The sequence below is a fragment of the Dreissena polymorpha genome, chromosome 3 (genome assembly GCF_020536995.1).
Source record: "Dreissena polymorpha isolate Duluth1 chromosome 3, UMN_Dpol_1.0, whole genome shotgun sequence".
Classification (NCBI taxonomy): Eukaryota; Metazoa; Mollusca; class Bivalvia; order Myida; family Dreissenidae; genus Dreissena; species Dreissena polymorpha.
In genome coordinates, this window is record NC_068357.1 from 133,900,942 (window position 1) to 133,927,499 (window position 26,558).

Sequence of the window (26,558 nt, forward strand, 5' to 3'; positions counted from 1 at the left end):
AATACATTTTTATATGGATTATGAATATGAAAAACTTGTCACAATACATTTTCAGATATTCCTTTATGTCATGTCCACATTACAGCGTAGAGTATGATAATCATAAATTTATGCTGCCCAACTCTATGCGGACAAGCGTGACACAGATTCAGGCAGAATAAAACTGGTTCAGACAATACTGAGCCTCCTCATGCGGTTACTACCTGAGCATAACGCTTGTTTATTTATGATTGATGCTGGGTCACACATTAGACCCCAGTTTTACTCAATACATTTCTGCACTTCATTCTTAAAACAAAACCCTTTCCCAGATCAGTTATTCTTAGGTTAAAGTAATATTATGGGCATCTAACAGTATATGCTATGTTATTAGGTGTCTATCGCAATCCTTGTTTATTTTTGGTGTTTTCACTTCATATACACTTATATTTGTTAACGCAGCATCAACATACTAAAACAATATCCCAGAAATAGAACAAGGACCGTTTGTAAAACATGCATGCCCCCCTATATGGGCTATAATTTGTAGTAGCAGCCATTGTGTGAATACATTTTTTGTCACTGAATACGTTTTTTGTCACTGTGAATGGTGGTGGTGGTGGTGGTGGTGGTGGTGTTGATGGTGGTGGTGGTGGTGGTGGTAGCAGAAGAAATAGTAGTAGTAGTAGTAGTAGTAGTAGTAGAAGTAGTAGTAATAGTAGTAGTAGCAGTAGTAGTAGTAGTAATAGAGTAGTAGTAGTAGTAGATGGTGGTGGTGGTAGCAAAAGAAATAGTAGTAGTAGTAGTAGTAGTAGTAGGTAGTAGTAGTAGTAGTAGTAGTAGTAGTAGTAGTAGAAGTAGTAGTAGTAGTAGTAGTAGTAGTAGTAGAGCAGAAGTAGAAGTAGTAGTAGTAGTAGTAGTAGTAGTAGTAGTAGTAGTAGTAGTAGTAGTAGTAGTAGTAGTAGTAGTAGTAGTAGTAGTAGAGTAGTAGTAGTAGTAGTAGTTGTAGTAGTAGTAGTAGTAGTAGTAGTAGCAGTAGAAGTAGTAGTTGTAGTAGTAGTAGTAGTAGTAGTAGTAGTAGTAGTAGTAGTAGTAGTAGTAGTAGAAGTAGTAGTAGTAGTAGTAGTAGTAGTAGTAGTAGTAGTAGTGGTAGTAGTAGCAGCAGCAGCAGCAGCAGCAGCAGCAGCAGCAGCAGTAGTAGGAGTAGTAGTAGTAGTAGAAGTAGTAGAAGTAGTAGTAGTAGTAGTAGTATGCATTACAAAAATGCAGTTAGCCTTACATTTGGTAAAATTTAAATATATTACAAGGGAGGCAAATCTGTAACAATAAATTTAAACTTATTGCATTTGTTTCCCCTGTAGTGTATTACCTCCCCTGTTCTGCTTATATTTATATAAATCAACAAAATTAAACATAAACACAATATTTAATATACAAAATATACAAAAAATCTCATAATCTGATAATATTTTTACTGATCACTGTATTTTACTGAAAGGATGATGTTTCATTGGACTGATAATTATAGATTTAGGATTACAGACCAGTTGCTTCAGTAATATTGTTCAGAGTGTGCCCTGTTGGCCGCGTATGCATTCTAAAATTATCATTCAAAAAACCATTTTACTATTTCGAGTCACCGTGACCTTGACCTTTGACCTAGTGAACTCAAAATCAATAGGGGTCATCTGCTAGTCATGATCAATGTACCTATGAAGTTTCATGATCCTAGGCACAAGCGTTCTTGAGCTATCGTCTGACAACCACCTGGTGGACGGACAGACCGACCGACCGACAGACCGACATGAGCAAAGCAATATACCCCCTCTTCTTGGAAGGGGGGCATAAAAATAATGCATTTGAATATCAACCGTACTTTCGTTTTGAAAACTGACGACAGAAATGATTTGATGTACGATGTGAGTCTAAATGTAGTTATCATGCAGATTCGTTCATAATACACAAAGACACAATTTTGTTTTACGGATCATTTCGGCTTAGAGGACTGGGTGAGTCATGTAAAATATCGAATATAATATATTGTTTTTATAAACAACTGATAGCAAGATGAGTTTTATATAATTGGATAGCTACCACATTTTAACAAGCAAATTCATTGAATTGATATCCCCTACCAATATGCTTCTGGACACAAGTGTTAAATTTGACACTAAAAAAGCATTTTTTTAAGATACAAAAGACCATAACTCTGTTATTTACAGATGGTGTACAATGCCATTTGGCATGCATCATCCTCTTATCCATATATATACTCATACCAAGTTTCAATGAAATCCGCCAAAGCACTACTAAGATATGGCTCCGGACACAAAAGTGCCGGACGGACGGACAGAAAGACGGATGGACGGACAACGCCAAAACAATATCCCTCCGCCTATGGCGGGGGATAACTAACTATTTTGACCTGTTAATTCTTTTTAGCTCAATTCAACAGTGAAAAATGCCCATAATATCACTTTAACCTTCAAAAGGAGTTTGGTCAGTAGGAATCATTTATAACAGAATCAGTCAACACCACATTTGGCACTGACCGAAGTTCGAGATCTATAACATTTTGTGCAATAAGCATTTACACATTGCTAAACCTATCTGCAAAAATAAAGTAGAGCATGCAATAAAAACTAATCAATTAACTTTTATATTCTCCTCTATAAAACCAAAATACTGTTTTTAACTGAACATTAAAATCCAATACGTACCTCAACAAACTGCACTATATTAACAACCTTCCTTTTGAAATACATTTTCTTATAATTGAGTCGCGTTCTGAGAAAACTGGCCATAATGCATGTGCGTTAAATCTGCACAGGCTAATCAGGGACGACACTATCCGCCTAAATTGGATTTTTGCTAAGAAGAGACTTCATTTAAATAAAAAATGACATAAAAGCGGAAAGTGTCGTCCCTGATTAGCCTGTGTGGACTGCACACGCTTATTTGGGACGACACTTTATGCACATGCATTATGTCCAGTTTTTTCAGAACACGACTTAATTTAGCACAAGCCCACGAGCAAAAAATAAAACCTTTGTGCGAAAATGGATCTTGGGCCATATGCCGCAAGCTTAGCTCCAGACAAGCGTGCAAAATTGCTCAGTCTGGTCAGGAATTACCCTGTCCAACCTACAGACACCAACATTTTAGTGGTCTCGTAAGCAAACAGGGTAGCTCCTGACCAGACTGGGCAGATGTGCACCATGGGATGGAGCTACTCTGGCCGCATGTGGCACAAAGACACATACATATATAACATACATATATAATTTGTGTAAGCATTGTGTAATGCTGTTTGCAGCCCAGCATAGTTATTAGCATGCTAACATGACATTTGGGCAGCTATAAAATATAAACTTTAACCATACAAACGCAATACTGTTAAGATAGGTGCGAGCTTATTGGATCAGAGTTAGTTCCCTTATGCTTGACTTCCCTGTATAAAGGGAGACAATCCTGTCCCTTTAACCAGTCTCACCTTTTTAGAATGGCTCCCTTCCACATCCTGATATATATGGCAGGCATAAAAAACAACAGGGATAAACATTAAAATACATGTGAACAGTGAATACAAACACTTAGTTATAAGCCAGAGAACATATCCACCAAGTTAAGAATGGCTGTATCTACCTATTTTTGCTCTATAATCAGATACAATACTTACATGCTCAACATTGGAAATAGAGTTGAAGATACAATAAGTGAATGAATTTTACAGTAGGATGTTGTAAGTGGGGAAATCTTTTATAAATATGTATTATGCATACAATGTGCAGAAAATTTGTTTTTTTGTTAACATTTAATAAGGGCTTTTTGACAAAATGTGAATTCTGATTGGTGACGATAGACATGTGAAAAGTAGGAAAGGAGGTCATAATGTGGAATTTTCACAAACAGCAAAGCTAACCATAGGCGAAAATATTTGAGATTGTGAAATAACTGACAAATGTCTTCATTTTTTTTTAATCATATGGCTAGTAAGCAATTAGTACACAACTGTTCAAAAGACCACCTGCCAATATGCAATTGCAAATTTCTAAGAGAGATTCAAAATTAGATTTTACAACTTTCAACATTAACTTTTATTTTGCAAGTATGCCAGTCTAATTTCAAACTCTGGAGCTTTCCTGTCAGCAGATATGGGGTAAAAGACAAAGAGGTAAGAAATCGTTAGTGATTTGTTTCCATTGATCCTACCTTTTTGCCATTGGAGTACTTTTGCAACAACAAATATAACATGTAGTCAAAACCAGAATATATCATATTAATTCATGATTAACAGATAAAACAAGATGCTGCATTCAATTAATGCACATGTCAGCAGTGGAAGGCTAGTTGGTGTTGACTAACTGGCCCATTTGAATACGTCTAAGTCATTATGTAAGACAATATCAAGGTGAAATGAGGTCAGGTGATGAGTATATGCTGAGAGTTGAATTGAAGTATTAACCCTTTCAGTGCGGGAACCGAATTTTGAAGGCCTATGCAAACAGTTTGGATCCAGATGAGACGCCACAGAATGTGGCGTCTCATCAGGATCCAAACTGTTTGCTATCCTGATAGTATTCTTTGAAAAAAAATCGAAGAAAATGCTAATTTTAGAAAATCAGCAGACGACATTTTAGCAGACAACAAATTTCCCAGCATGCAAAGGGTTAGAGCTTTGTAGCAAGTGGAATTGATGTTACACAAAACACATAATTTTGGGATAATACAGATTTTGGAATTTCTTCATTAGTCAAAAGTAGATCCATGTCAAGGTAAAAGTTAGGTCCAGTGTTGTGCTTCTGTTGAGTGTTCATACACAACATCCATCCAAGTATCAAAGATTTGTAGCCAATGTCAGACAACACATTATTTTGGATTAACCAAGATTTTGGACGTTCTGAATTTATCGTTGTCAAAAAGCAAATCAAAGTCTAGGTAAATATGAGGTCAGGTGAAGTTGGTGTTTTGATAAGTGTTTATAGACAGCATCCCTGTAAATATCAAAGCTTTATTGCAAGCAGTGATGTTTGTATTTGAAATTAACAAAGACTTTGGATTTTCTTAAATAGTCCAACAGTAGGGAATGTCAAGGTCGAAATGAGGTCAGGTGAGATGGTTATGTGAAGAGTGTTCAAAGACATCATCTACCGGTATTATGGTATCATTGAGGGTTAACCTCAAACAGACAGATGGACAGAAAAAAAAAACTGGCAGGTCAATCGCTATATTTCTCATGACATCAGTAGATACTGGAGACAGTAAAACATGCTATGATAAGAAGAATCCATTTTGTTTGGATAATTTCAAAATAAAATATGTTGTTTCCGCTTGAAATAAAGAGCTCTAATTATAATGTGTGTATACATAACAAATGCAGAGATATCTATAGGTAACATTATATGTAACAGTTGTAATATTAAAACAAGAGATGTGTTTGTCAGAAACACAATGCCCCCTATTGCGCCCTTTGAAATACAAGAAACCGTCAGAGACGGGTGATGCTCCCCAAAGTTGTTTTTTTTCACAATATTGCACTATATATTCAGATAAAAGGAAACGTCTTGAGGGGCATAACTTTGGACAAAATAATACAATGGATGGTTTAAAAACTTAAAATTTTTAAAGGGCCATAACTCTCTAAATAAATCATCTAACCAGAACCCACAAATTACATGCGCATCTCCTCAAGGTAGTTAAGCTTCCCATAAAGCTTCATTGAATTCCAGTCAGTAGTTGGAAAGAAATAGCCTGGACAAGAATTGCACTATATGTACAGTTTATAGAATATTTCAAAGGGCCATAACTCTGTGAAAAATTATCCGATCATAACCGGCTGATAATATGCACTTCTCCTGTTGTTAGTGAAGCTTCCCATAAAGTTTCATTGAATTCCCGTAATAAGTTGCTGAGAAATAGCTCGGACAAGAATTGCACTCTATGTACAATGGAAATTTTCAAAGGGCCATAACTCTGGGAAAAATCATCCGACGAGAACCGGCTGATAATAAGCACATCTCTTCTTGGTAGTAAAGCTTCCCATAAAGTTTCATTGAATTCCGGTCATTAGTTGCCGAGAAATAGCCCGGACAAGAATTGTACAGTTAATGGAAAATTTCAAAGGGCCATAACTCTGTGAAAAATCATCCGACCAGAAACCGCTGATAATATGCACATCTCCTCTTGGTAGTGAAGCTTCCCATAAAGTTTCATTGAATTCCGGTCATTAGTTGCTGAGAAAAAGCCCGGACAAAAATTGTGCACGGACAGACGCACACACACACGCACGGACAGACGAAGCGACGACTATATGCTCCCCCAAAAATAAATTTTTGGGGAGCATAAAAACTTCATTGTATCATTTGGCAGGATAAGAAATTATCTCCCTTTTAAAGCTTATTACTTCCCTTGGATTGTATTTTTTGACTTTTGACCTTGAAGGATAACCTTGACCTTTCAACACTTAAAATGTGCAGCTTCAGGAGATACACATGCATGCCAAATATCAAGTTGCTATCTTAAATATTGCAAAAGTTATGGCCAATGTGAAAGTTTTCGGACTGACGAACAGTTAAAATGCTATATGCCACCCTACCCAGGGCATAAAAATAAACTATACCACTAACATAGAACAACAATAAATTTGCACCATGATTAACAAAAATACATTTTAAAAGGACAAAATAAGTGTTTAACTGTTGTATCTATGGGACAAATATTTTACGGCCAAACACTCATGATAAACATTAAACTGGTTACTTTAGAATAGAATATGTACATTCAACTTTATTTAGTAAATTAATAATAGTCATAATTATAACATGATAATGTTTAAATCAGAAACACAGATTTAATTTAATTAAAATGCATATACCTTAACCTTTATAAAAACTTAAAACTAGGTTGGCATTTAATAAACCGAAATATATGCAAATATTAATATCAAAATCAACAAAATGTTAAATTCATTTATAACTTAGTATAAAACACAATCAAGAATATTAATTTTCTCCTCACCTCATTAACATTTACATGCGCTATGAAAGTCTTTCCTTCAAAGGCTAGTTTCTTTATTTGTGTCCTGAAATAATAAGATGCAAAACATTACCGGGGTATCTAGCATAGTCATCTCTAATATTCATTGCCATTTATAGTACATAATTATTAGCCAGAGAAACCTTGTTCAGAGTAAATTGCTGAGAAAAAATGGCAATGGATGATATTTCCACTTGCTTCATTTAAAATGCATCTTCATTTGAGCCACATCATGTCACTACAAGTCTAATGCCATAGCCAGCCAGAAAACCAACCTGGGCATCAGATCAGTCTAGTCAGGAACTACCCTATCCACAATAACTCATTAAATGTCTTTTCCATCTCATTAGCCACATAACAAAAAATTTCCGCTTCCAAAAAAAGTATTAATCATTTGACAGTGAAACAAACAATCGATCATAAATCATCTTAAGGCATACAAAGCAAGACAATACATGTAATTCAAAATTTCATTAAATGACTTGTCAATCAAGAAATAAGTTAATATGCATTTTTTATTCGAGTCTAGCTTTTGGAAAAAACCCGGCATTATTGAATGTGGGAAAAAGAGTCATCCCATATTGGCCTGTGCAGTTTGTATAAAAAACTGAGATAATAGCAGATTATTGCATAGTGAAACCTATTTTAACCAGAGACAGACAAACAGAAATGTTTGCAACTGTTCAATTTTGATTATTTATAAACATCGTACCTGTATTTATTGTGTGCATTGACAATGAGTATGGCAATTTTAAGTTAAAAGGACTCAATATTACTAAAGATGCATGAATTGTGAGACCAAAGTCTGAGCTCAGTAGTTACCATTTGTAGATCTGAGTTCGTCTGCTGCCATGGAAGGTCATAATGCCCTGGTGTGTAACTCCCAGGTACATCTGGTTCCCTTTCTGGTCCTGACAACAGAGAGACAACAGTGAACATAAGGCACCGAGCAGGGAATGAGCTAGACTTCAGGTTACACTACACTACACTATGCACTACACTATGTTTTCATACACTTAAGATAATCTTATAACAACTTCTAAATAGAACTTGTTACAGTTGTTTCTAAAGGAATATTATGAAATAGGCTAACAAGAATCACAGTGAAACCAGGTTTAAAAAATTAAGCTTTAAATTAATATATCAAATCATTAATTGAGTTTAATCAAAGCAAATTCTCAACACATGCTTGCAACACACAAAGTTTCATCAAGATTGGTCAGAGCAACCAAAATATCTTGACCGCACACTACCTGTTTGACGTAGCTCGCCCACCCACCATACCCGAACTTAATAACCAGCATTTCAACTTTGTTAAAAACCTAATTAACAAATACCAGCGTTTTCTTTATTCTAAGTATTTTTGGGGACTAAAAATGTCAACAGTTTTGAAAGACCCCTATCTGCTCACCTTGACCTTGTGCGGGTCAACCCCATATGTGTCCAGGGATGCAGCCTTTTTCAAGAAGTTAGCCTCCGCTTCTGCAGGCACCTGACCCCTGAAACCATGGAAACAGAAGATTGTACATTCAAGGTATGTGTGTGCGCATGTGTAAATGATCTCATTTTTTTTGCTGGCAGCACTAATATTCATTGTAAGTAACTCTTTATTTTCAAACAGCTAGCTAAAAGCTTAAGCTTAACATTCCTCCAGTTCTCTAAATGTTTACAAGCAAATTCGTTGAATTGATATCCCCTGCCAATATACTTCTGGACACAAATTGTTTTCTGTACGGATGGACAACTCCAAAGTGCATCATCCTCTTATCAAATATATACTCCTACCAAGTTTCAATGAAAGCCATCAGAGCACTTCCAAGATAGTGCTCCTGACACAAAAAATCAATTCTTTCAAGATACAAAGGGCCATAGCTCTGTTATTAACAGATGGTGTACAATGCCAGTTGGTGTGCATCATCATCTTATCCATATATATACTCATACCAAGTTTCAATGGCGGGGGATAATAATTGAGCCAGTCATAATAAGTAAGGTATTTTCCCAGATAAGCCTAATCATAGAAGATACAGTCTAGACTAGATTTTCTTTTTGAATGCACCTTATAACAAACAAGAGATGTGTTTGTTAGAAACACGATGCCGCCTATTGCTCTGCTTTGAAGCCATATATTTGACCTTTGACCTTGAAGGATGACCTTTCACAACTCAAAAGGTGTTAAAAGTTTTCGGATGGACAGACTGACTGATGGACAGACAGATGGACGGACTGACGGACAATTAAAAAACTGTATGCCACCCTTCTGCGGCATAAAAATTCCATAAAAGCGAAAAGTGTGATCCTTGATTAGCCTGTGAAATCTGCACAAGCTAATTGGGAACAATACTTCCACAGATGCATTCAGCAGTTTTAGAGACCAGCTCACATGCATTAAGCATGGTTTTCCAGGAGACAAGTTCATATATATTTCAGGCTTTGTTACAAAAGTTTGTGTAGGTCCTTAACCCATTTATGTCTAGCGTCTTGAAAAAAGGCCTTGGCAAACAGCGTAGACCCAGATGAGACGCCGCATGATGCGGCGTCTCATCAGGATCTGCGCTGTTTGCTTAAAGGAATTTCTATAAGAAATATTCTAAACATAGAAATAAATATACTAGACATTCCTAGTTTTGGAAATAAATTGATCCAATTTAGAAGGATGGGAGAGTCCACTAGGCATAAATGGTTTAATATGGGCCTATCCACAATTTTTGAATATAATTATTTCCTGGGTTGAAAGGGTCTTACGCGAGTGTCTTGTGCAGTTCATGTATCTGTTGCTCCTGCAGTGCCGTCTGGTTGGGCAGCATCTTGAACTCCGCCACGTAGCCTGCAGGGTGATCCTCTGGGTGATAGTCACCCACCTCCGCTGTAACCATAGAAACCAGGACAGATTAGAGGGATGTAAATATAAAGGTAAATTAAAATACTTAAAATACTTATAGATATATTCAATAAACTGTTCAAAGTTGCAAATCACAAAACATAATTGTGAAATAGTGAAACACAAAACTGGTCAATTAGCTTATGAGGACTTATTAAAATGGTTTTCTTTCTATCCGCAAGATGTAAGTAAAACAGAAGTATTACCAATAAAAAAATACACAACAGTGATTTCGTATAATTGATATTTTAAATTCTATTTTATTTTATGAGTTTGCACCTTTTTGTGTGACACAACCAAGAAATAAATGACAAAGAGGGTTAGACTTTAGCATATAAATTATAATAGCACTAAATTTGTCTCAAGTTAATTGCCAGAAATACAATCCAGTTACACTTCATTGTGTATGCTCCATGAAGGATAGCTATAACTACATTCCAGCATTACAGACCACAAACATTATATGATGACAAAAGAGACTAGAGCTTTGTCACAGACGTGACGTATAACCCCACCTGGTGGACGGACATACAGACAGACCGAAATGTGCAAAACAATATACCCCCTCTTCTTCGAAGGGGGGGCATAATAAGTGAAGTAAGGGCAAAATAACTTCTAGGGTTACAAACCACTAACATTGTATGATGTAGGCAGCAAGAAGGTTTGCGTCCTGAGGTGAGCAGAGTAGTCTCCCATGGTGCAGATCCCGCCTCAGCTGCAGAAACAAGTAATACCTGAAACAATAGTGATAAACAAATATAGCTGTGTTAAAGTTCATATGGGTCATTATCTGGATAAACAAAGACAACATTTTCAAGATCAGGTACCTTTTCTGGGTTTGGAACAGTTTCAAACATCACAAACCCAACACAAGTTTTATCAAATATTCAGGGTTAATGGCTAAACTGATTTTCTATAATTGTTTAATCACAAACCTTGCATGATTTTTTTTGTTTTCTTTTTCGCATTTAAAACTTCCAATAAATATATAATATTATAATATTTTAATATCTTTATTGATCACACACACTAAAACATATTAACCCTTTATCACTTAGATATGTGTTTTCACGCATTTGCAGTCTCTTAGAAAGTTATATTTAATTTAAAACCTTTCTTTTCAGATTCAAGTTTTTAAGGCTTTGTTTGCAACCCTAAGGTACTTATGAGCAGCAAACAGCATTCGAGTTACTCCCAGGCTGTTCTGGTTTTATGCTAGTTGCATATAGCCTTTTCCACATTGCTTCTAAGTGGGAAAGGGTTAAGGTTAAATATTATGTGGTCATCCAGAAAGTGGGCCGATGGGAAGGAGGGAAAGGCATGTTTTTATTTCACTGTGGGTGGGGGCAGCCCTTTTAAGACAACCATGTTAAACCTGTTGAATCTTACCTGGTGATCTCCTCATGAAGCTTCATGGGTTCAGCAGGGTAAAACTTCACCCGAAAACACAGCACACATGGGCTCACTCCTGCGTGACAGAACAAGGACAGGTTTAAACATAGCTATTTGTTCCTATACTATAAATATTTGATTAATTTACAAACTGTTTGTTTAATCAAACGTCGGACAATGCACGCTACAGACATTGTCTATTTTTATCTGCTTACAATTTTCAATAAACATTTTGTACTGATGATAAACAGCATAATAACAATATAGCAATCTTTATAAATACACAATTTTCCACCTATTTTGTCTGATAAACAATTATGTGACACATTGAGGAGATTGGTTCATGTAGAATAGACAGAATGTGTCTGACAGCCATGTAATTATTGCCATGAGGGAAATCAAACAGCCCCTCGCTGGGCTTAACAAAATCTGGACACTACCACGGCTCACATGCGTTGCCAAATGATTCATTGGAAGCTTGTGGCAACATATTCAACAAAGCTTCCAGCCACATTGCAGACATTAACATGTATACAAGCTTTGCACGTTTTTGTTTACAATAGGTTCAAAATATTATAATAATAACATCAAAGCCATTGTAACTTGCCTAGAAATAACCCAATGGTATCTTTTCCTAAACATTAAAATTGTTTCCTAATTTGTAATTACTTGTTAAGTACTTAGTATATATAAATACACTATCTGACTAAACTTTGATTTAAAATTGTATTCACTAATTGTATAAATAGTTCTAAAAACAAAATTCATTATAGATATTTTATCTATTAAACTGAGAATTAAAAAAGATGCGTTTGTGAAACACAATGTCCCCTTATATGAAGTTTGACCTTGAAGGATGACCTTGACCCTTCACCACTCAAAATGTGCAGCTCCATGGGATACACATGCATTTCAAATATAAAATTTCTAGCTTCAATATTGCAGAAGTGACATTACATGAGCAATTTTGACCTATATATTTGACCTTGAAGGATGACCTTGACCTTTCACCACTCAAAATGTGCAGCTCCATGAGATACACATGCATGCCAAATATCAAGTTGTTATCTTCAATATTGCAAAAGTATTCATAAAATAAGCGATTTGGGCCACATATATTTGACCTCTCACCTTGAAGGATGACCTTGACCTTGACCTTTCACCACTCAAAATGTGCAGATCCATGAGATACACATGCATGCCAAATATCAAGTTGCTATCTTCAATATTTCAAAAGTATTCATAAAATAAGCAATTTGGGCAAAATATATTTGACCTCTGACCTTGAAGGATGACCTTGACCTTTCACCACTCAAAATGTGCAGCTACATGAGATACACATGCATGCCAAATATCGAGTTGCTATCTTAATATTGCATAAGTATTCATAAAATGAGCGATTTTGGCCACATATATTTGACCTCTGACCTTGAAGGATGACCTTGACCTTTCACCACTCAAAATGTGCAGCTCCATGAGATACACATGCATGCCAAATATCAAGTTGCTATATTCAATACAGCAAAAGTTATTGCAAAATGTTAAAGTTGGCGCAAACCAACCAACCAACAGACCAACCAACCAACAGACCAACCAACAGACAAGGCAAAAACAATATGTCCTCCACTAGTGGGGAACATAAAAATACGCAAAATTAATATAAAGAAATTCATATTTTAGTTTTGGACTTCGGTAATTATCAGCAGGGATTAGCAAATAAGTTTACAAATGATTATTTATCTCCAAACATTGTACAGGTCGAACCCAAATGTCAGTTTCTTCATGACACAGGCTCTATCCTTGTTAAACATATGCAATATACTAATTTGACATATTAATAGTACACAGAGTGCTCTTATTGATTTCACTGAGAGTTCTTGTCATGCAGGTTTCCACAATTTCATTAAAAAAAAACAACTGTTAATTTTCTTTTCGCTGGAATTAATTTTTTAATTTTCATCCCAGCCCGCCTTTATAAAAAAACACTTGCCCAACATTTTTTTGTCACTCAAATTTATTTTTTATATTTCACGGGTAAATGAAAATTCCAATACCAGAAATGACAACCCTCTCAGTTCTTCAATTATGAAGCTTTGAGTAAATCATGATGGCCGTCTGCCTGGGTGCTCTATGTCGTTCTGTCCATCTGTCTGCTCTAGGTCTGTCTGTCCATCTGTCTGTTCTATGTCTGTCTGTCCATCTGTCTGCTCTATGTCTATCTGTCCATCTGTCTGTTCTATGTCTGTCTGTCTGCTCTATGTCTGTCTGTCCATCTGTCTGCTCTATGTCTGCCTGTCTGCTCTATGTCTGTCTGTCCATCTGTCTGCTCTATGTCTGTCTGTTCATCTGTCTGTTCTATGTCTGTCTGTACATCTGTCTGCTCTATGTCTGTCTGTCCATCTGTCTGTTCAATGTCTGTCTGTCTGCTCTATGTCCGTCTGTCCATCTGTCTGCTCTATGTCTGTCTGTCCATCTGTCTGCTCTATGTCTGTCTGTCCATCTGTCTGCTCTATGTCTGTCTGTCCATCTGTCTGTTCTATGTCTGTCTGTCCATCTGTCTGCTCTATGTCTGTCTGTCCATCTGTCTGCTCTATGCAGGGGTCATAACAGGACCAGATTGCCAATCCTGAAAACAAGCCGGGAGCCTGGGGGTGCGCAGGCCACCAGCAGCCAGGGTAATGGGGCAGGGCTCTTTAAGGTTGACCAGAGGGGGCAAAGCCCCGGACGATTTTAATCATTTTCAGACCCGTCTATATTGCATTTCCAAGCAGTGTTAAATGCATATTGTTATAGCAAAAGAAAGATTTTTTTCCAAGAATTTACTAATATAATTTTCAACATATATTACAGTAACCAAATATTTTGTAAAAAAAATAATCACTTAAAAGTACGACCTCAGCCCGTAATATAAACAGCACTAAAGAATATTACATAAATATACATAATATGAACGATTTCCATCTAAAAACTGATGCTTTTACAAGAAAACCTAATCATAAATTATTCATAGAGTGGCTAAATTTACCACCCCACATCCACCCTTTTACGCAAAGTAAGATTCACGGTCGTTTTTCTTTGTTCCAATGTAACCGTTTATCAAATGAATCATTTATGTAAAGAAACAATAAAAAAATAACAAGAGCACCGCCTTGCGGGTGCAGACCGCTCATCTATTTTCTATTTTCTTTTTAAAGGTGAAGGGACTCTCATTTTCAATCACAAAGGAGGGAGGGGTGGAGTGAAGAGGAGTGTATAGTGTGGGGGTGAGGACATTCATTACATTATTTTCCAAAAATGCGATAAATAAATAAATCGGGGGGGAGGGGGGGGGGTGATGGGTGGTGGGGATTCTTGGGTGCGATGGTTAAACGGTAGTTCAAACATAAATTAATAAAAATAAAAATTTGTGTTTTTTAACCGTTTAAAAAAAAAAAAAGAAATTTAAGAGGGTGGGGTGGGGGGGGGGGGGGGTATAGTGTGAGGGTGTGGTGGTCATTTGTGAGATGATCTTAAAAAAAAAAAAAAAAAAAAAAAAAAATAGGGGGGGGGGGGGGGGGGGGGGGTGGATTCGGGTGGGGGGAGAGGGGGGGGATTCTACGATGCAATGGTTGGACGGTATTTCAAACATAAAAAATAAAAATAAATCTTTGTGTTTTTTAACAGTTTCAAAAAAAATAATTTGAGGGGGGGGGGGGGGGGGGGGGGGGGGGGTGGGGGGTATAGTGTGAGGGTGTTGTGGTCATTTGTGAGATGATCTTAAAAAAAAAAAAAAAAAAAAAAAATAGGGGGGGGGGGGATTTTGGGGGGGGGGGAGAGCACGGGGGATGGTTTGGGTGGAGTCAATAATGGTATGTCAGGTAAGAGTAGTTTTGTCAAAGTATCAATCAAATCTAATCATAAATAAAGAAGTTATGGCAATTTTAGCAATATTCAATAATTTGACCTTGAGTCAAGGTCATTCAAAGGTCAAGGTAAAATTCAACTTGCCAGGTACAGGAACCTCATGATAGCATGAAAGTATTTGAAGTTTGAAAGCAATAGCCTTAATAGTTAAGAAGTAATGTGGATTGAAACACAAAATTTAACCATATATTCAAAGTTACTAAGTCAAAAAAGGGCCATAATTCCGTAAAAATAAAAACCAGAGTTATGCAACTTGTCCTTTTACTGTACCCTTATGATAATTTGCGAGTGTTCCAAGTATGAAAGCAATATCTATGATACTTTAGGGGTAAAGTGGACCAAAACACAAAACTTAACCAAATTTTCTAAGTATAAAGGACCCATAATTCCGTCCAAATGCCAGTCAGAGTTACATAACTTTGCCTGCACAGTCCCCTTATGATAGTTAATGAGTGTTGCAAGTATGAAAGCAATAGCTTTGATACTGTAGGAATAAAGTGGACCTAAACACAAAACTTAACCAAATTTTAAATTCTCTAAGTATAAAAAGGGCACATAATTCTGTCAAAATGCCAGTCAGAGTTACATAACTTTGCCTGCACAGTCCCCTTATGATAGTTAGTAAGTGTTGCAAGTATGAAAGCAATAGCTTTGATACTTACGGAATAAAATGGACCTAACCACAAAACTTAACCAAAATTTTCAATTTTCTAAGTATAAAAAGGGCACATAATTCTGTCAAAATGCACGCCAGAGTTATCTAACTTTGCCTGCCCAGTCCCCTCATGATAGTAAGTAAGTGTACCAAGTTTGAATGCAATAGCATTGATACTTTCTGAGAAAACTGGACCTAAACACAAAACTTAACCAAAATTTTCAATTTTCTAAGTATAAAAAGGGCACATAATTCTGTCAAATTGCATGCCAGAGTTATCTAACTTTGCCTGCCCAGTCCTCTCATGATAGTAAGTAAGTGTACCAAGTTTAAATGCAATAGCATTGATACTTTCTGAGAAAATAGGACCTTAACGCAAAACTTAACCGGACGCCGACGCCGACGCCAAGGTGATGACAATAGCTCATAATTTTTTTTCAAAAAATAGATGAGCTAAAAAATAATTACGTTTATAAGCTTCTAAACATAGGTATTGTGGTCAAAATTTACCTTAAAAATTGGGATTGTTTTCGTCGAAACTCCATGTTGATAAAAGCTTTGTTGATACTTGGCGCATTCGATTGGCTAATTCACAGAATAAATACTAATAAATTTTATGATGTTGACACAGTAATTGCCTTCTGTAGAACAGACATTAACCAAGATTCGCTCCTAACCCCCCCCCCACCGCAAAACTCTTTGAATTTTTATTGATCTCAAAAGTGACCCTGGTGCCTTGAAATCCGGATTTCTATGTGTCTATGTCTGTCTGTCCATCTGTCTGCTCTATGTCTGTCTGTCCATCTGTCTGCTCTATGTCTGTCTGTCCATCTGTCTGCTCCATGTGTGTCTGTCCATCTGTCTGCTCTATGTCTATCTGTCCATCTGTCTGTTCTATGTATGTCTGTCCTTCTGTCTGCTCTATGTCTGTCTGTCCATCTGTCTGCTCTATGTTTGTCTGTCTGCTCTATGTCTGTCTGTTTGCTCTATGTCTGTCTGTCTGTCTGCTCTATGTCTGTCTGTCCATCTGTCTGCTCTATGTCTGTCTGTCTGTCTGCTCTATGTCCGTCTGTCTGCTCTATGTCTGTTTGTCCGTCTGTCTGCTCTATGTCTGTCTGTCCATCTGTCTGCTCTATGTCTGTCTGTCTATCTGTCTGTTCTATGTCTGTCTGTTCATCTGTCTGATCAATGTCTGTCTGTTCGTCTGTCTGCTCTATGTCTGTCTGTCCATCTGTCTGCTCTATGTCTGTCTGTCCATCTGTCTGCTCTATGTCTGTCTGATCATCTGTCTGCTCTATGTCTGTCTGTCCGTCTGTCTGCTCTATGTCTGTCTGCTCTATGTCTGTCTGTCTGCTTTATGTCTGTCTGTCTGTCTGCTCTTTGTCTGTCTGTCCATCTGTCTGTCCATCTGTCTGCTCTATGTCTGTCTGTCCGTCTGTCTGCTCTATGTCTGTCTGTCCATCTGTCTGCTCTATGTCTGTCTGTCCGTCTGTCAGCTCTATGTCTGTATGTCCATCTGTCTGCTCTATGTCTGTCTGTCCATCTGTCTGCTCTATGTCTGTCTGTCCATCTGTCTGTTCTATGTCTGTCTGTCCGTCTGTCTGCTCTATGTCTGTCTGTCCATCTGTCTGCTCTTGGTCTGTCTGTTTGCTCTATGTCTGTCTAACTGTCTGTCTGCTCTATGTCTTTCTGTCTGCACTATGTTTGTCTGTCTGTCTGCTCTATGTCTGTCTGTCTGCTCTAGGTCTGTCTGTCTATCTGTCTGCTCTATGTCTGTCTGTCCGTCTGTCTGCTCTATGTCTGTCTGTCCATCTGTCTGCTCTATGTCTGTCTGTCCATCTGTCTGTTCTATGTCTGTCTGTCTGTCTGTCTGCTCTATGTCTGTCAGTCATCTGTCTGCTCTATGTAAGTCTGTCCATCTGTCTGCTCTATGTCTGTCTGTCCATCTGTCTGCTCTATGTCTGTCTGTCCGTCTGTCTGCTCTATGTCTGTCTGTCCATCTGTCTGCTCTTTGTCTGTCTGTCCATCAGTCTGCTCTATGTTTGTATGTCTGCTCTATGTCTGTCTGTTTGCTCTATGTCTGTCTGTCTGCTCTATGTCTGTCTGTCCATCTGTCTGCTCTATGTCTGTCTGTCTGTCTGTCTGCTCTATGTCCGTCTGTCTGCTCTATGTCTGTCAGTCATCTGTCTGCTCTATGTAAGTCTGTCCATCTGTCTGCTCTATGTCTGTCTGTCCATCTGTCTGCTCTATGTCTGTCTGTCCGTCTGTCTGCTCTATGTCTGTCTGTCCATCTGTCTGCTCTTTGTCTGTCTGTCCATCAGTCTGCTCTATGTTTGTATGTCTGCTCTATGTCTGTCTGTTTGCTCTATGTCTGTCTGTCTGTCTGCTCTATGTCTGTCTGTCCATCTGTCTGCTCTATGTCTGTCTGTCTGTCTGTCTGCTCTATGTCCGTCTGTCTGCTCTATGTCTGTCAGTCATCTGTCTGCTCTATGTAAGTCTGTCCATCTGTCTGCTCTATGTCTGTCTGTCCATCTGTCTGCTCTATGTCTGTCTGTCCGTCTGTCTGCTCTATGTCTGTCTGTCCATCTGTCTGCTCTTTGTCTGTCTGTCAATCTGTCTGCTCTATGTCTGTCTGTCTGCTCTATGTCTGTCTGTCTGCTCTATGTGTGTCTGTCTGTCTGCTCTATGTCTGTCTGTCTGTCTGCTTTATGTCGGTCCATCTGTCTGCTCTATGTCTGTCTGCTCTATGTCTGTCTGTCCATCTGTCTGCTCTATGTCTGTTTGTCCATCTGTCTGTCTGTCTGTCAGCAGACACAAACTTGTGTGCAGGCATTCTCTTTGTTTACCATACAACTTTAATTCTTTTAGGGTCTGTTACTTATCATATAGAGCTGTTCATTAGTTAATTTTAAAATAACAGAAAATATGCCCCTTTTTCAATAAGATATGACTTCATGAGTGTTATATGAACTATTAGCATACTACCCATAATTCGTAAGTTTCACAGGTTTAATACTTGATATGTTACATGTTATATAGTAGTTCTCTATAAAGTTTTGTCACAAGATGCCCCTGAGACATAAAAATATAACCAGACATATTCATCTGTGAGTGAGTATTGTGCAGTAATATTGTATTCTTTGAATGATTACATAATAGAAAAATATTACCTTTTTCAGAAATTATTAAATTTATTTTAGAATTATTTGATTGAAGAAAAATTAACTTTACATACATGTACAATGCGTAATTTGCTGTAATTTTATTTGTACACTAAAAACAGCATCAATTATTTCTAATAAACAAAATCAAGTTTATGACTATTTTAATGTGGACTGTGAAAAATAAGTAAAGGATATTTATATTTATATTTTTAATTTATCAAATGTGGCTACAATACACATTTAGATTTAAAAAAAATGTGATATTTGACAAGGCATCAAACAAATAAATAAATATAAAAAAAAAACAATAGCTTGTTACCCATGCTTGAGGCTTTACATCTGTTTTGATATCAAGCCAAATTTTCAATATGTCATTTTGTTGGCATTTTTTGCCAACACAAAAACTTTTGAATAAATCAGACAGTGTTGTTTCAATACAAAAATTTCATTTATCTCTGTCAAATTAAAAAGAACAAACAAGCAGATTTCAGACTTGCTCAGAAGTCTTTCCACTACAAGAACAACCCGAGAGGGTCATTATTCAAAGTTGGTAGACACAGACTGTCACTGCAATCATTCCTTAAGCATTTGGAAGCCATTTTGAAACATCAGCTATATCATGTGAATTCCCGGTGGTCTTTCATATGTAACAACAGGCTTTTTGGAATACAGACACAGACAGGGCCATGATGTATGGGATATGTGAGCCTGTCATAAAGTTGAACATTAAAACACACTATTTCCGCCAATTGTAATAAAAATGAATTGGTGAATGCCCTTTAACCCATTTATGCCTAGCGTCTAGAAAAAAGGCCTTGGCAAACAGCGTAGACCCTGATGAGACTCCGCATGATGCGGCGTCTCATCAGGGTCTGCGCTGTTTGCTCTAAGGAATTTCTGTAAGAAATATTCTAAATATAGAAATAAATATACTAAACATCCCTTATTTTGGAAATAAATTGATCCAATTTAGAAGGATGGGAGAGTCCACTAGGCTTAAATGGTTAATGGATGGTGTTTGTTGCAAAAACAAGAGTTTCCTCTAAGTAAAACTACTTTCACAATTCAGTCATTATGTACTTGCTGTAAAAGATCTATGTACATGTACCAGTATACTTTATATTTCTACACAAAACCCTTAGGAACTTAAGTTGATTTCAAATTGATAATGGTGAATACTAAACTGATATGCAAGGTATTTGAATACCTAGCAACTTTTTTCCTTCTTCATAAAGTACTGGTGAATGGTACTTTCCCAATCAACAATGACAAATGTCCCATTGCCGTCTGAAAAAAATCCCAAAACCATGGAAAATTGCCGCCATTTTGTTCCGAAATTGAACTCTCGCTGAGTGCATATACCATATCAATTAAATGTGTTGACCTTAAGCTGGATGAATTCAAGATTTACAACACAGCACATTCAATCAATAAAACAGTTTTTGTTTCCTGGGAATTTTTTCCATGGTTTTGACTTCTCATTTTTTAACTGATCGTTAATTTTACTGAAGTGATGCAGACTGCACAAGCTAATCTGGACGACACTTTACACACATGCATTAGGCTCCATTTACCCAACTTGCAGCTCATTTACATTCTCTTTCACACACAATGACTTCTGTCACAAATTCTGAACAGGACATAAATTACATTTCCTGTGGCTGGAACTATGCCTTTTGAATTCATAAGGTTTTTATCTGAAGTGATGGGATCTTAAATAATCACATTGTTGTTTGATCCACGTTATGCAGAATATTTGCATTTCCAAAATGCTGTCTACAAAATAACTGACATTTATTAGTTGCTGTTCAATGAATTTAAGTTTCTGTGACAGTACAACCTAAAAAAACAAAAAAACATTAGATCCCATGGACACTTGCTGAGATATTGCAAGGTGACAGGCAAGGATGCTGCAAGTTTGACCCAAATCGAATAATTTGATTTATCTTTTTAAAGCACCAATAGATATTGTCATAGAACAGATATGAAACCAAACTGAGCCTTATTATTTTTTTGAAGAATGTGTTATCATTTATTTTGCAATTTAAAGCTCTTATTGTGGATCAATGCATTCAAAATATTGTGAGGAAACAAATTCCTGTTACCTTGACTTTTTATCTGTTGACCTCAAAATTTATAATTACGATGATCATATGTAAAAGGATTCTCTAGATTTCATGAAGAAATCAATTTCTTAATACAAGCTAATTTGACCTTATACCAATATGAACAAGAGCACCGCTAATCAAATCTAATCATAAATAAAGAAGTTATGGCAATTTTAGCAAAATTTAATAATTTGACCTTGAGAGTCAAGGTCATTCAAAGGTCAAGGTAAAATTCAACGTGCCAGGTACAGTAACCTCATGATAGCATGAAAGTATTTCAAATTTGAAATTTGAAAGCAATAGCCTTGATACTTTAGTAATAAAGTGGATTGAAACACAAAATTTTACCATATATTCATAGTTACTAAGTCAAAAAAGGGCCATAATTCTGTAAAAATGACAACCAGAGTTATGCAACTTGTTCTTTTACTGTCCCCTTATGATAGTTTGCGAGTGTTCCAAGTATGAAAGCAATATCTATGATACTTTAGGGGTAAAGTGGACCAAAACACAAAACTTAACCAAATTTTCAATTTTCTAAGTATAAAGGGCCCATAATTCCGTCCAAATGCCAGTCAGAGTTACATAACTTTGCCTGCACAGTCCCCTTATGATAGTTAATAATTGTTGAAAATATGAAAGCAATAGCTTTGATACTGTATGAATAAAGTGGACCTAAACACAAAACTTAACCAAATTTTCAATTTTCTAAGTATAAAAAGGGCACATAATTCTGTCAAAATGCCAGTCAGAGTTACATAACTTTGCCTGCACAGTCCCCTTATGATAGTTAGTAAGTGTTGCAAGTATGAAAGAAATAGCTTTGATACTTAAGGAATAAAATGGACCTTAACACAAAACTTAACCAAACTTTTCAATTTTCTAAGTATAAAAAGGGCACATAATTCTGTCAAAATGCACCCCAGAGTTATCTAACTTTGCCTGCCCAGTCCCCTCATGATAGTAAGTAAGTGTACCAAGTTTGAATGCAATAGCATTGATACTTTCTGAGAAAAAAGGACCTAAACGCAAAACTTAACCGGACGCCGACGCCAAGGTGATGACAATAGCTCATAATTTTTTTTTCAAACAAGATGTGTTTGTGAAACACAATGTCCCCGTATATGATGTTTAACCTTGTAGGATGACCTTGACCCTTCACCACTCAAAATGTGCAGCTCCTTGAGATACACACGCATTTCAAATATAAAATTGCTAGCTTCAATATTGCAGAAGTGACATTACATGCGCAAATTTGACCCATATATTTGACCTTGAAGGATGACCTTGACCTTTCACCACTCAAAATGTGCAGCTCCATAAGATACACATGCATGCCAAATATCAAGTTGCTATCTTCAATATTGCAAAAGTATTCATAAAATAAGCGATTTGGGCCACATATATTTGACCTCTGAGCTTGAAGGATGATGACCTTGACCTTTCACCACTCAAAATGTGCAGCTCCATGAGATACACATGCATGCCAAATATCAAGTTGCTTTCTTCAATATTGCAAAAGTATTCATAAAATAAGCGATTTGGGCCACATATATTTGACCTCTGACCTTGAAGGATGACCTTGACCTTTCACCACTCAAAATGTGCAGCTTCATGAGATACACATGCATTCCAAATATGAAGTTGCTATCTTCAATATAGCAAAAGTTATTGCAAAATGTTAAAGTTGGCGCAAACCAACCAACCAACCAACAGACCAACAGACAGGGCAAAAACAATATGTCCCCCACTACTATACTGGGGGACATAAAAATAGATGAGCTAAAAATTGTAGGTCAAATAATTCTCAAAATATAGTATTGATTCCTGTTACTAATTCCTTTGACCTTGACTTTTAACATGGATACCTTAAAATCAATAGGGGTCTTCAATTTCACTAATTCCTTTTACCTTGACTTTTGACATGGAGACCTCAAAATCAATAGGCGTCTTCTATTTCACCTAAGAAACCACTTAACAAATTTGCATCATCACAGGTCAAAAGCATTCTTAAAGTTAAAGTTGTCAGAAAGTAAGCTGTCCGCTAGTTAGTCGAAGTAGGTTAAGTGGTCTCAAAAGCAGACACAGTAGCTGACCTAAGCTGGCAACATAAGACAAATTTACACATGACACACTTTAACCCTTTCAGTGCTGGAACCAAATTTTGAAGGCCTTTGCAAACAGTTTGGATCCTGATGAGACGCCACAGAACGTGGCTTCTCATTAGGATCCAAACTGTTTGCTATTCTGATAGAATTCTTTGAAAAAAATCGAAGAAAATGCTAATTTAGAAATTCAGCGGAAGACATTTTAGCAGACGACAAATTTCCCAGCATGCAAAGGGTTAAGTATCACAGTTCAGCTTTGTTAATTAGGTCTTGACATCACACAATATTTCAAAGACTTGTTTACTATTTTCTGCTGATGAGATGAAAGTCATGTAAGTCCTTACCTTTCAACTGTCTGTACACAGTCTTTGTTGGATCCAACCAGTGCTGAAAAACAGGATAAAATAAATAACTGTAATTATATGTCACTATAGTAATCCTAAAAGAAAACCAGGAATAAAACATGTTAGGGGATTTAAGGTACAAACATTCAAATCTCACAGGAAACATGGATTTTAGATAGTAATTAATTTTCCACCATGCTGTTATCATGATAGAGAAGACTTGTAATTTTTATATCAATTGACAAAACAGGCAAACACAATTGGTATGATGCCATTAGTTCTAGCTTATTTGCTCGATTTAGCAATTTTGAAGTAAATATAGATCAAAACATTTTCATGTGTAGCACCTTATATGATAAAATTATAATATATGGATGCTTTTTTATCATTCCTACTTCTTTCACAAAATGTGTATGTTTTTACCATGCCCATTACAAGACCACTGCTGCTTAAATATGTAGTTATGTAAAATAAAAATTCACTATTTTAATGCCATACCATAACTCTCATCTGAGACACAGATTAGTTTTTAGTACTGAATTGTTCACAACGTTTAGAAATTATGTTCAACTGCTTATTTATTTACTTCATGACTTGACCTCATTCCCCCGCCTTTACAAACATAATAACACTTTCATAATACACTTGAGCTCTGCTCAGGAAAAAGTGGGCTTAATGCAAGTGCTTACAGTGTCGTCACAGTTTTAAGCCAGTGCAGTTCAGTCTAGGCAGAAAGTGTTATTCCGTATAAGCCAAGCCTGTGTGGACTGCACAGGCTCATCTTGGACAATATTTTAAACATATGAATAAAGCCCGGTTTTTCCAGATACCTGATAACATGTATAACGTATTCAATGATACCGAAATTCTATTCAACTTGTAACCATTTAACAACAACATGATCACCCAATTATGTGTCATAAAAACACAAATAACAAGGGCTGTTTGTAAAACATGCATGCCCCCCATATGGGCTGTCAGTTGTAGTGGCAGCCATTGTGTGAATATGTTTTTTGTCACTGTGACCTTGACCTTTGACCTAGTGACCTGAAAATCAATAAGGGTCATCTGCCAGTCATGATCAATGTACCTATAAAGTTTCATGATCCTAGGCCTAATTATTCTTGAGTTATCATCAGGAAACCATTTTACTGTTTCGAATCACTGTGACCTTGACCTTTGACCTAGTGATCTGAAAATAAATAGGGGTCATCCGCCAGTCATGATCAATGTACCTATAAAGTTTCATGATCCTAGGTGTAAGCATTCTTGAGTTATCATCCGGAAACCATTTTACTATTTCGAGTCACAGTGACCTTAGACCTAGTGACCTGAAAATCAATAGGGGTCATCTGCCAGTCATAATTAATGTTCCTATGAAGTTTCATGATCCTAGGCGTAAGCATTCTTGAGTTATCATCCGGAAACTATTTCACTGTTTCGAGTCACTGTGACCTTGACCTTTGAACTTGTGACCTGAAAATCAATAGGGGTCATCTGCCAGTCATGATCAATGTTCCTATGAAGTTTTATGATCCTAGGCGTAAGCATTCTTGAGTTATCATCCGGAAACCATTTTACTATTTCTAGTCACTGTGACCTTGAAAGTTGACCTAGTGACCTGAAACTCAATAGGAGTCATCTGCCAGTCATGATCAATGTACCTATGAAGTTTCATGATCCTAGGCCTAAGAATTCTTGAGTTATCATACAGAAATCATTTTACTATTTCGAGTCACTGTGACCTTGACCTTTGACTTAGTGACCTGAAAATCAATAGGGGTCATCTAACAGTCATGATCAATGTACCTATGAAGTTTCATGATCCTAGGCCTAAGCGTTCTTGAGTTATCATCCGGAAACAATCTGGCGGATGGACCGACGGACCGACAGACTGACCGACATGTGCAAAACAATATACCCCCTCTTCTTCGAAGGGGGGCATTAATATCTATGTATGATTGAATAATCTAGCCATGCATCCCTCGTCACTAACACACCATTATCGCTGTAGGCACATACTTTTGAATTATGTGCGTCCCACCCTCCTGTCGTATTGCTTAAAAGAATCTGTTAACACATATGCAAATCATGATGAGTATGGATCATATAAGGTATAAGTCAATGTTGTTGTGATGTTTATCTGAATGAGGAACAATGAATGCAGAAAATCTTACAGATTGGCTGAAGTAAGGGTTAGGGCTTTATACAGACGGTCATAAGCATCTGTTTTCAAATAGCACTCATTAAGGTAAGGAGTCCCCAATGAAAGTCATCGCTACTTTACTTTCATAAGTGTAATGCCTTCAAAAAGGTACCTTGACCTTATACAAAAACAGTATATCAACTTCAGTAGTTACAGCTGGCAATTCAGAGAAAAACACATATATTTCAAGGTGTGATGTTTACTGTTCACAAGCATTAAGAGATTAATAAAAGTTGAAAGCTTAATATTGTTATTGAAATCTTTCTTTCTTTTCACTATTATTACTACATGATAGCTTTCAGAAATGGGAGTTTGGGACTATTTGCTTCAAGGTGGACACGTTACTTTTCGTCTAGGGGCTCATTGGCCAAGAATCTGCAAGTCTAAGAGCCATTGGTAGCCAGAGATTACGTACTGATGTATGTTAAAAAAAAATGTTGTTGTTTTTTCATCATGTAAATAACCTTTATCTACCAACAATGGGTCAATGTTTACATTTAAGGAAATATAATGTGCCTATCTGCGTATAATAGCAAAACAAGCACTTCAGTACAGACACACTTAAAAGGGAAGAGATATTGGTTATGGATACCAATACAGAGTCATACCTATGTTCCAATAATTTTCAAACTTATGGATTTGTATATAGACAAAGATGAACTGCTACAGATAGAGACTCTTGCAAAAAATCTCATAGCACTGAAGTTCAAATACAAAACAACAAGACATGCGTGGAGTCTATAGTTTAAGTTATTTCACACTAAAGTAGACAAGGCCTTGCAG

General features: G+C 36.7%; 1 protein-coding gene across 4 annotated transcripts in view; it reads right to left on the reverse strand.

The window, feature by feature from the left end:
- Nucleotides 1-26,558, reverse strand: part of LOC127871535 (FERM domain-containing protein 5-like) — a 104,134-nt gene that overhangs the window by 25,116 nt on the left and 52,460 nt on the right. For 2 of the 4 annotated variants that reach the window (XM_052414564.1, XM_052414568.1), the window contains exons 3-10: nucleotides 23,570-23,612; nucleotides 11,285-11,363; nucleotides 10,532-10,629; nucleotides 9,760-9,880; nucleotides 8,426-8,513; nucleotides 7,837-7,925; nucleotides 6,997-7,060; nucleotides 3,473-3,499 (exon numbers count right to left, since the gene is read on the reverse strand). In XM_052414564.1, the coding sequence (XP_052270524.1) occupies nucleotides 3,473-3,499; nucleotides 6,997-7,060; nucleotides 7,837-7,925; nucleotides 8,426-8,513; nucleotides 9,760-9,880; nucleotides 10,532-10,629; nucleotides 11,285-11,363; nucleotides 23,570-23,612 (609 nt within the window). Of the gene's footprint in view, nucleotides 1-3,472; nucleotides 3,500-4,191; nucleotides 4,210-6,996; nucleotides 7,061-7,836; nucleotides 7,926-8,425; nucleotides 8,514-9,759; nucleotides 9,881-10,531; nucleotides 10,630-11,284; nucleotides 11,364-23,569; nucleotides 23,613-26,558 lie in introns of all 4 variants that reach the window. The other 2 variants (XM_052414565.1, XM_052414567.1) reach the window with 2 other exon arrangements.